General features: G+C 49.5%; 2 protein-coding genes across 2 annotated transcripts; one reads left to right on the forward strand and one right to left on the reverse strand.

The window, feature by feature from the left end:
* Positions 1-793: 793 nt before the first annotated feature.
* Positions 794-3,486, forward strand: N7489_005004 (ATP-binding protein; the record flags this gene model as incomplete). The annotated part of the gene is made up of 8 exons (XM_056710756.1): positions 794-1,233; positions 1,292-1,395; positions 1,448-1,566; positions 1,615-2,452; positions 2,503-2,689; positions 2,743-2,815; positions 2,864-3,283; positions 3,337-3,486. 8 exons carry the CDS (start codon positions 794-796, stop codon positions 3,484-3,486), a joined length of 2,331 nt encoding a protein of 776 aa, XP_056569177.1.
* A 397-nt stretch (positions 3,487-3,883) lies between these two features.
* Positions 3,884-6,127, reverse strand: N7489_005005 (uncharacterized protein; the record flags this gene model as incomplete). Its single annotated transcript, XM_056710757.1, has 1 exon — positions 3,884-6,127. The coding sequence occupies one exon, from the start codon at positions 6,125-6,127 to the stop codon at positions 3,884-3,886; it is 2,244 nt and encodes a 747-aa protein (XP_056569178.1).
* Between the last annotated feature and the right edge of the window lie 4,159 nt (positions 6,128-10,286).

Here is a 10,286-nt window from a genome sequence, read left to right on the forward strand (position 1 = left end):
GGTTACCAACGCCAGAGGAGTCGGCTGACTATTCGAGACGGTCGTTTCGGTTTGTTCTGGAAGGGACAAGGCGCCTGGTTAGACAAGAAAACATTCAAATGACTTTTGATTTCAGATATTTTCACCCACACTCTGGGAAAATGAAAGCTGACAATACTCAAGAGTAAATAATATATCCGAGCAGTTGCTGCCCGACGATAAATCATGCGCGACAGGGGAAGGAGGGGCAGCGGGATTACATTCTCCCGTGGCCTTATCGATCATCCCGGCCCATCGATGCTGAGAGTTGACATTGATTTTAATTAGTTAATCAACTAGGTTCATCACTAATTAGTGAGCGCTGTGAATCAAGGCCAAATTATAGGTCTCTCGTACTATCGGTCCGCTCCTCATGTGTTTCTTGGCTGCTTTCTTTCAGCTTGACAATTTGCTCCGCTTAGCCTAGCCTTCAAAGCCACTTAATCTTCCATTCAATCTTCCACTCAATCTTCCACTCAATCTTCCACTCAATCTTCCACTCAATCTTCCATCAATCTACCATTGATTATTTGTAGAATTTCCAAGCCAATCATTCTCATTTGTGAGCCCCCTCATGCATATAATTTCATACACTCGCAGCATGTACTTCTGCACAGGATCAACAGATCAAGGATTGAGAGGGGGCAACGGAGATATAAAAGAAAGCAGCTTCATCCGTTCCATGAATCTTTCATTGATATTCACATCAACCTTTGTAATCGATTTTACAACCTTTTCGACAACCAATTCTAGTCTCAGTCATTAGCCGCACAACATGGCATTGAAAAAAACTTCCTCCGATAGTCACCAAGGCTTGACGCCACCAGATAGTCCAACGAAGGAGTCGACTATGTCTCCTGCCACCTTGAAGGATCTGATTCTTCTCTTTGGTGAGTTTCTTGAGAACGCGCTGCTCGATCTTGCCGACCAAGAACCTCCAAACACTCCCGTCTCCCAGGACCAATCCCCACCAGGCCTCGACATGGTTCGACTGAAGCAGTTGATGGTCAAGCTCACCCACGATGAATGTGGGTCAGCTGAACCCTCCCTGGCAACTAAGCCTGTTCGATCTTCTTCTGCCAGCAATGAACAGCAAGAGAATGTTCAGGCGATAGACGAGATTGATATCGAAAGCCAGATCTGTACTACACCGGATGATTTCAAGTCGTTTGAGAAATGGGCATCAAAATCCCAATTCAAAACAGTTGTGGAAGTGTATGAGCCACCAGCCAACCACCCCTTCCACTTTTCCAGATAGCTGACACGGGTCTAGCTGGGACAAAGAAGCATGTAAATACAGGATTGCCGAGCCAACGGAGACTAGCAATGACCTGGACGACTACGCTGAGTACGCATTCGTTGTCCGTGAACGTGTTGGTATGTGACACCTTTGCTTGCCGGACCGAAAACCTACTAATAGTATGATCAGACAGGACGTCCAAGGAGGTAGTGTCATTCATAGACATCAAGTCGGAAGGCCTACGCGACATCCTGCGAGACGTGTTGCACGACATCAAGGCCGTTAGCCTGATGGAGGACAAGCCATCGGTAATTGAGACAGTATTATCATCAAGGAGCACACTGACGTGGATTTAGATCGAGCAAAACGTCCTTTTCCATTTCCTCCCAGAGCTCGACAGATGTGCAGAGAACATGGATAGCAGTTCGGACCATGAGTCGGCACATGCGAAGCATCTCCTCTTGCTCATCGACCACCTCAAGCACAAATATACTTCTACTTTACAGCGTCTCGAGTCAATGTTGCAGCACGGTCATATTACATATGACCTTCTTTGGGCGCTTTTCAAGCCTGGTTGCCATGTTTGTACCACATGCATTGGCACAAAAGAGCCGCGATGTGTCGTATTCGACGCGGGCGAAGAGATGACACAAAATGACGGGACGTGGTTGAATCTCGAGTGCCGATTCCTTGATTATGACGGAGTCAAGTTCGGCGAGGCCGGAATCTTTCTGCGCGTTGCAAAGTTTCGGGGGTCAAAGCCGATCGAGACCCTTGAGGCCTTCCCTCTCCACCACCATCCAAATCACGGGCAAGTCCGGAAAGACTTCATCGAGAGGGGTCAAAGGTTTCGGGATTTGGCCGGCTCACACGTTCGGCACTGTAAAGGCAGCGCATTCTTTATGAACAAGGGGAAGGCTATCAAAGTCAACATCAACAGTCGAGTGGCAGTGGACGCCGCATTTTTCCATGAAATGCAGCCAAACTATACCCGACCGTCACTCCGCGACATTGGGGTCAAGGATAAGGATGGAATTGCAGTATTCGACATTGGTGCAATGCTCATGGAGGGCCGTGAGCGAGAGAAGGAGAAAATGCGAGGAGACGGTGTAGATGCACAAAAGCTGAGCGAGGCCGATTTACTGGTCGCCTGCCCAACAGTTTGCTGTTTCAGCTTCAAGGAGAAAATGTTCTGTATGTGACACGACTGACAATGGTTTGGTTTCCGGCTAATGTGATTCCAGTGGAGTGCGCAGTTAGTGCTCTTAGGGACGTGGTTTGGTCACCCGAGTCGTTCGACTGCCTGAAGATCCCTTCAGAGACCAAGACCATCCTCTTGTCATTGGCGAAAACCCGCCTAGGGATGATACCGACGGTACCGTTCGACGACGTAATTGATGGAAAGGGCCAAGGATTCAACATTCTTCTGAAGTATGTTGGCAAAGCGTCTATGAATCAAGACTTCCCAACCTAACTTGTGCTAGTGGCCCACCGGGAGTCGGAAAGACTTTCACGGTTGAGGCAACCTCGGAGTATTTCAAGCTCCCCCTCTATTCTGTATGAACCATCCAACTCGGCTGATTTTGGCGTCACTGATTTTTCCAGATATCTGCAGGCGAACTTGTTGTTAACCACGGGGATTCCAATGCGCTTGAGCAACAACTTGAAACAGTATTCAAGATCGCCAAACACTTTAATGCCGTGCTTCTCTTGGATGAGGCAGACGCGTTCATGGAGCAGCGCACATCTTACCACGATACCCACAATCGCCTTGTGACCATTTTCCTCCGAAAGCTGGAATATTATCAGGGAATTCTTTTCTTGACTTCCAATCGGGGTATCCAGTTTGATGACGCAATTCTCAGCCGGATCCATTTGATCATTGAGTATGAGAATTTAACGAGAGAGTTTCGCAGAGATCTCTGGTCAACTTTTCTGTCCAAGGCATGTACGATGCAAGGACCTGCCATTGTTGAGGAGCACGAACTTCGACGATTGGAGTCTTTAGCTCTGAATGGACGAGAGGTGGGTGTCCGAGTGGCACTGAACATCACACTTGCTGACCAATCATGAACCAGATCAAAAACGTCGCAGCAATTGCACACGCTCTCGCTGAGGCTGACGTCAACCAGGTGAACTACGAATACTTGAAGTTAGCCGCCAAATCAAATGAGAAATTTTCAAAGGAGTTTGGCAGAGAGAGGCCTGCTGATGGAATGTATGTCTAATAGCATACCTGGGAAAGTCATGTGGATAATCTCGTTCCTCGAGGTTGTCGAGCGGTTCGGCGCTTATCGCAAATTTTCGGTTAGTACACGACGGTCCATAATATCGGTCCTGAAACTTCATAGTTGAATCGAGGTTTCCATGTGATTCATAGCATCACACAAAAGTCAAGTCCGAGAGCCAGAATTGGATGATCAATTCGTGATTGTCAACGCATCTAGAATCATATATCATCAGAGGCGATGTAGGTGCATTGGAAAAGCGGGCATCAAGAATAAAATAGATAGATAATAATAGATAGAAATCCTGACTGATTCATGCGGATGCGGGCCGGAAATGCTTCATGCTTCATTATCATGCATAATTGTGTTGCTAATCCAATAAAACAAGCACACTGCCTCACGTCACGTGAAGACGTTTTGGATCTCCTATCTCTGGCTGACATAATCGTCGTTTTACGGCTCGTGGCCGCTGCAAAGTCGGTCGACTTTTCAATGTGGAGCGGTGAAAGTCGATGATCAACGCCCGCCCAAGCTCTTCGTTCCAAAGAACATTGTCACGTCGCAAATCTTTGTGAATGATTCCCAAGGCTTTGATTTCTTTGTTTGATCTGCGAATCTCCCGGTGGAGCGACGGTGTCAGCTCCATCGATGCTGTACTTTCGCCTCCCCAGCCCATGACGAGCATGTGACGAATCTCTCCAGCCCCATGAAGAAAATAAATTTTCGCCAAGTCGATCGTACCCAGGAAAACAGGCACAGCAGACCCTTGGGCCTTCCGCAGAATCTGATATACCTGCGCTTCGCGAGAGACTTCTTTCCACAGTCCCGAAGTGGTTCCTTTTCCGACGACAGTATAACCGTATATAGTACAGGCTAGTTTGAACGGCGCACCGTACGCCCCGCAACCTCCAAGGGGTGTGCATCTGTCAATGTTTTCGTCCAGTTGTGCCTTTAGTAAACGCACCAAATCTTCTGGGGTAATGGGATGATGAAGGCCGTCCTTGCTTCGACGATGGAGCATCACATTTGGACAACAGTCATCTAGAACACCGCCAGTCTGCAATCCGACTAAACATCGCTGGGAGCAAAATTGCGTATCGCGATATCGGGCCTGAGTGCCTTGATTATTTCCCGGGTCCTGTTGACGACCTGCTCGTTGGGCAGATGGGGAGGATGTAACTTGGCTAAAGCCCCGTTTCCGGCCCGTTGCTTGGTTTGAATCGGAGCCTGATGAGTCTGGCGACTGCGAGCGATGCTGTACACCCGACGGTGCACAGCTGGCCTGAGACCTTGTAGACACTCGGCGACCTGCCGCCGTTGGGGAATCCGGCGGAGATGACGGTGGTTCGTAAGATGAACTGGATTCCGGACTCGTGTACTCCATTGCTGTACTATCGGAGTGAGGAAGGGTCTGTTGCAGTTCTGCTTTGGGAATCTGAGAACGAGTGTGGTCGAAACTGGTCGTCCAAAGGGGGAGCTCTGATCGTGTGGAATTTCGCCATTCCTGGCCACGCGTAGGTGATCGAAAGGCCATCAAGCACAGACATAGTGTTCTTGCAACAGAAGTCTTCAGTAGCTGAGAATAATACTCATCTTCTGGGTTGACTTCGCTGTTGGGATCACAGAAAAAGTAATAAAGCGTGCTAGGTGTATCACGTGAAACATAGAGTAGGACACGGGCAATCCCATTAGTCACATAGGAATACTCGAGTCCCTCCTGAATCATCACGTGATATTCCTGGACAAGAGTGGAGCAGACAAGTCGCTCTGCATTGTACCTCAACTTCGCTTCCTGGTTTGTCGGTATTTTGTTTGATTTGACCATATCCTTCCATAAGTCCATTGGTCGGAGACCCAGACGGATGGTGGAGACGGAAAGCTTGTGGGGCGGCTTATACTCGACAGATGTGAGGAGAGTGGTAGTGTTGCCGTCAACACGATGGATGCAGAACTGATCAGGTCTCGGGTTGTGTACACTTGACGGTTGGCTTGCATCTGCTTCAATAGCTTCGTTCTCGTTTAGGGAATTCGTATGATTGCTGAACTGGATTCCATCGCCGAGGCCGAACTCGTCGCGAGCAGCGAGTAGTTTGCACAACTTTGTTATTATATCGTAGACGTGTTCCTCCACGGCAAACCGCTCAAAAGCCTCCAGTTCTTGCTCGCTGCTTATAGGCTTACGACCTAGTAGTCGGCCTAATCCTTTTAGCTCAGACAAAGATGAGAACAGACGCGGCGGCCCACCCGGTGACAACTGCAGGTAGCTGTAGACGGAACTGTAGAGCTCCGACAATTGTGCTGGGCAGTCTGTCCAATGTTCCAACCGTGTCGGGCAATATTTCCCCGTGGGAGGGGGTATTTTCCCGGTAGTCGAGCGAGATGGTGTCTCGACTCTCAGCGGTCGGGAGAGCAAGTCATGGGAATGGCGTAAGAATTCCACGAAAGTGGTCGGTCGAGTGCGCTCTTCAGCTTGTTCGCGTCTCTCTTTCTCCTGTCTGCCTTCATCTTCGGCCTGTTTCCGTCTCTCCTCTTCCTGCTCCCGCCTCCTTTTCTCTCGTCTTCCTTCATCTTCGGCCTCTTTGCGTCTCTTTTCCGCCTGCAGAAAGAGAGCCTTGTAATCTGGGGAGTTGTTGTCGGCCATCGATCTTTCGGAGGGGGAAATAGCTTGAGACAATCGCGACAGGTCTCGATTGGTGGATGCTTGATCCAGGAGGCTGATGTCAGCCGATCACGGTTTCCGGTAGAAGTATTTCCCGGCAAATGACACAAGGTTTCTAGTTATTGGTTAACTAACTAGTTAATTAACTAATTTTAACTAGTTAGCATCTCAAAGTATGACATAATATCCCCTTCCTGGACAAGAGGAAGGCCGCAGCACTCACCAAATTGGATTTTCTCCGGTTTTAAAATGGGACTATGCGCTGGGGGCAAAGTCGGTTCACTGGGTCGGTCGCCTCGCCCTGAGTCGTGAGGTCCGTCTGACTCAACTCGGGTCGCTCTGACAGAGATATGACAGCGATCGAGAATGCCAATACGGTGTGTGGGTTGGAGTCACCGTTCTTCCCTCTGGCTGCGCCCTGCTGCTTCTCGGAGCCTTTGTTATTCCTCAAGCTGACATCGTAATTCGGCGATTGTTTCCTCGGTCCCTTGTTGAAAGAAGTATTCAGCAGACAATCGAATGAAGTTAACAGAGTAGGCGGCCCGCTGGTTGGCGAGGGGGGTTGGCGAAGAGGAACGGACTGTGATGGAGGGATCCAGCTTACTCACCCCTTGACTGCAGAGTCGATTAGTGCCTCAGGCATAAATACACTGTCGGCGTGGGCCGTATTGTAAAATGTAGGGTCCAATCAATGGTGTTCAACTCTCTGTATTGCTGTATCGACTTTCCTAACAATTTATATGGACCGTCGATTACTAATCTAAAATTACAAAATGCATAGGATCAATGGATCCTCCGGTATGCCGGTATGCCAATGCATCTACTCCGACACACCCCCTCAGCGGTCCCAGTATGCATACTGAGATCGCTGCAATTCATACATTGGCATGCTGCATGATCCATTCTCTTCCTCAATTCCTAGGCTATAAGATAGCCTATATCAACCATCCGAAGCAGTCGTACAAAGTTCTCATGCTTCTGTCTGGATAGCAGCTTTGTGAGGCCATCGGCAACCATGCTCGCCGTCGCCACCCAGCGTACCATGATACGTCCTTCTCTGACTTCCTGTCTCAGCCAGTGGTGGTGTATATCCACATGTCGTAGCTTCGTTTCGAAGGCTACATCCTCGCTTGTCAAGAGGCTGATCGTCCTCTCATTATCACAGTCAATGGTTAGGTGGTGAGATGGGGTAAAAGCTAGGTTGTTAAGCAACCTCCGCCACCATTGAACTTGCTTCCCGGTCTCGGATAGGCCTAGCAGTTCTGCTTCCGTGGTTGACGTTGTCACAGTGGGTTGCTTGCTGGCTTTCCAGTCGACTGGACCGCCGTATGCCTGGCAGATATATCCAGCTGAACTCCTTCTGTCAGGGTGGTCCCCGTACGAAGCATCGCTTGCAAATTGTACCGAGTTCATTCCTGTACCAGCTGCGCTATATTCGATAGCCAGATTCCGGGTAGTGTAGAGATAAGTGATGACTCGATCAGCTGCCTGCTGGTGCTGGGGACCGGGATTTGTGAGGAATTGCGCAAGCCGAGCGGTGGCTTTTGCAGCGTCCGGTCTGGTAATTGTAGTGGCATATCCTGCAGATCCAACCTTCTGCTGGTATAAATGGATCTCTCTCGGCGTAGCCGTACCTTGGTAGGGTGTCAATTCGTCAACTGGCAGTGGTGTATATACTGGTGGACGGTCTGTCAGATTGTACCGGGTAGCAATGCTCATCACATAGCTATCCTGACAGAGCCAAAGCTTCTTCTCCTGTCTGTCTCGGACGATCCGGATATTAAGAAACCATGTCGCTTCTCCATGATCTGTCAGCTCCCAGTGTGCTTCTAGATCTCGCTCCAGCTGCTGTGCTTGTGCTTTAGCAGTACTGTGACTGGCGATCAGGATATCGTCCACATAGAAGAAGACCAGCAAGCCTTGTCCCATAAAGACGCAGGGGTCTTCCGGCATCTGTTGTAACCCTAGCTTACGTAGTACACTCGCTGCTTCTCGCTGCCATAGCCTCGGTGAGATCCGCAGTCCGTACAAAGCACGGCGTAGCTTCCAGCACTTGCCTGGGGTCTGGAAACCTTCTGGCATATAGGTGTACGTCTCCTTCACATCTAGCTTGCTATTTAGGAATGCAGTGACAGCATCCCGCTGTCGCAAATCCAGATCAAAAGCAGCCACTAGTGCGAAGATCATCCTTGCTGTCCTTGCTGCTAATGTAGCAGCCCTTTTCTCTTCGTGAGAAATGGTTTCAAGATCTCCTCGTACGCAGATACGAGCCTTCAGTTTTAGCAGGTAACCGTCCTGGTCAAATTTGTACGAGAACACCCATAGTAGAGGGAGGATCTGCTTCCCTCTGTCCCTTGGTCTGTTGATGATTTCAAATGTCTCCTTTTCAGATAGCGAATTGATCTCTTTCCTCATTGCTGCGAGGAAGCCTTCCTGAAATGGGTGATTCATAACATCCTTCCAACGCTTCGGCGGTGGAGGAAGATCATCTCGATGACGACGACTGTCCGGTTTCTCTGCGTATAAACCAGCGGCAAAGGCATGAAGCAGAGCCGGGGGCTCTTCGTCCCGTACTGTAGTGGTTGTTGCATATGCAAAATCATCATCTCTTCTCGCTCTGCGTGTTCGTCTTCCACTTAGTATGTTGCCGGTGTCAATGTCACTAACTATCTCTCTGCTTGGTGCTAGTAGCTCGGACTGTAGCTGCCTTTCTAGCTCGTCTTCTACCGGATCAGGAGTAGGTTTGTATTCGTACTGGGTCTGGTCTTGATGCGCTGGATCTTCTTGATCAGCCTGTATATCCACCCCCTGACCAGAGCCAGTATTCGCTTCTTCTTCCTGCGGCGGGGTGATCGGCAATGGTGGTAGATCCTGATCCTCCGGAAATGCACCTGGTGGTGCTGTACGCGCCGGTGGATGACCAGGTGTTGGCCAGTATGCTTCTTCTCTCACCCCCTGACTTGGGGTAGTCTCTCTTTGAGCACTTGCTTTACCAGTTGCTTCTTGTATCACTTCCTGAGAAGCATCTTGCGCTTGCTGAGGATTCTCCTGTGTTTGTTGAGGATTATCTTGCTGGGAATCATGCTGCTGGGGATCATCCCGATCCTGCATGCCCTGACTTTCCTCCATCGTACTAGTCTGTTGACCAGTGATTTCATAGTTGATCACCTTGGTGATCTCTTCAGTAGTGAGTTCTTGCGGTTGTCTCACTAGCGGTAGTGGAATCGGCTTATACTGGTCGTACTCAGGTGTGTACTTCCGGGTTTCATCAATGACTGCATCCCTGATATGCTTCACCTTTCCACTATGTGGAAACCAGATCTTCCAGATATTCGAGGCACGGTATCCTACCAAGAAGCCAATCTCTGCTCGAGGGTGCATCTTATCAGACTGTACTTGATTCTCAATCCTACAGTACGCCATGCTCCCGTACAGCCTGACATTTGACAGGTTGGTCTTCGGTATCACAGGTGCAAGTTCCTTCCTGACTTCTTCCCATGGAACCACCCAGCGGTTCTCGGTAGCGATATACGACGGCGTACGATTCAATAACCATACTGCGGCGCTTGCAAATTCCGGCCATAGATCCTTAGGGAGCTTTCCTTCGAGAGCGAGCATGCGCATACGGGTGATGATCATCCCGCCAGATCTCTCAGCATACCCATTCATTTCTGAGTGTCCAGGTGGAGTATGATATACTAAGATACCGTCAGCTGTTAGGCTATACTCCGCTGCTCTGCCTGCTGCGGCTTCATTATCGTAGTGGAAAGCCTTGATCGGCAGCTTCCACTGATTCCTTGCTAGCTGTACGAACTCCTTTATCGCAAGCTGGCATTCCGGTTTGACTTCATGTGTCATGATCCAATGGAACCTCGGTCCTTCTAGATAGAAGTGAGATATCCAGCGATGTCTGTTGTACGCCGGTGGCAGTTGAATTAGATCAAAGTGCACCCTTCCAAATCGTCCAAAGGATCTTCCGACTGGCCGTCGTGATATCTGCCTCGGAGCACTTCCTGTCTTACAGATTTGACATAGAGATTGCTGCTCCGTCGACTTCTTATCTTCAAGAACGACGCCGTCTACCATACTAGCAAGCTTTGCTATAGTACGTGGTTCAACGTGGGCTAGGCGCCGATGCCAT

Source organism: Penicillium chrysogenum, assembly GCF_028827035.1.
Source record: "Penicillium chrysogenum strain IBT 35668 chromosome Unknown utg000002l_segment0_segment0, whole genome shotgun sequence".
NCBI classification, from domain to species: Eukaryota; Fungi; Ascomycota; class Eurotiomycetes; order Eurotiales; family Aspergillaceae; genus Penicillium; species Penicillium chrysogenum.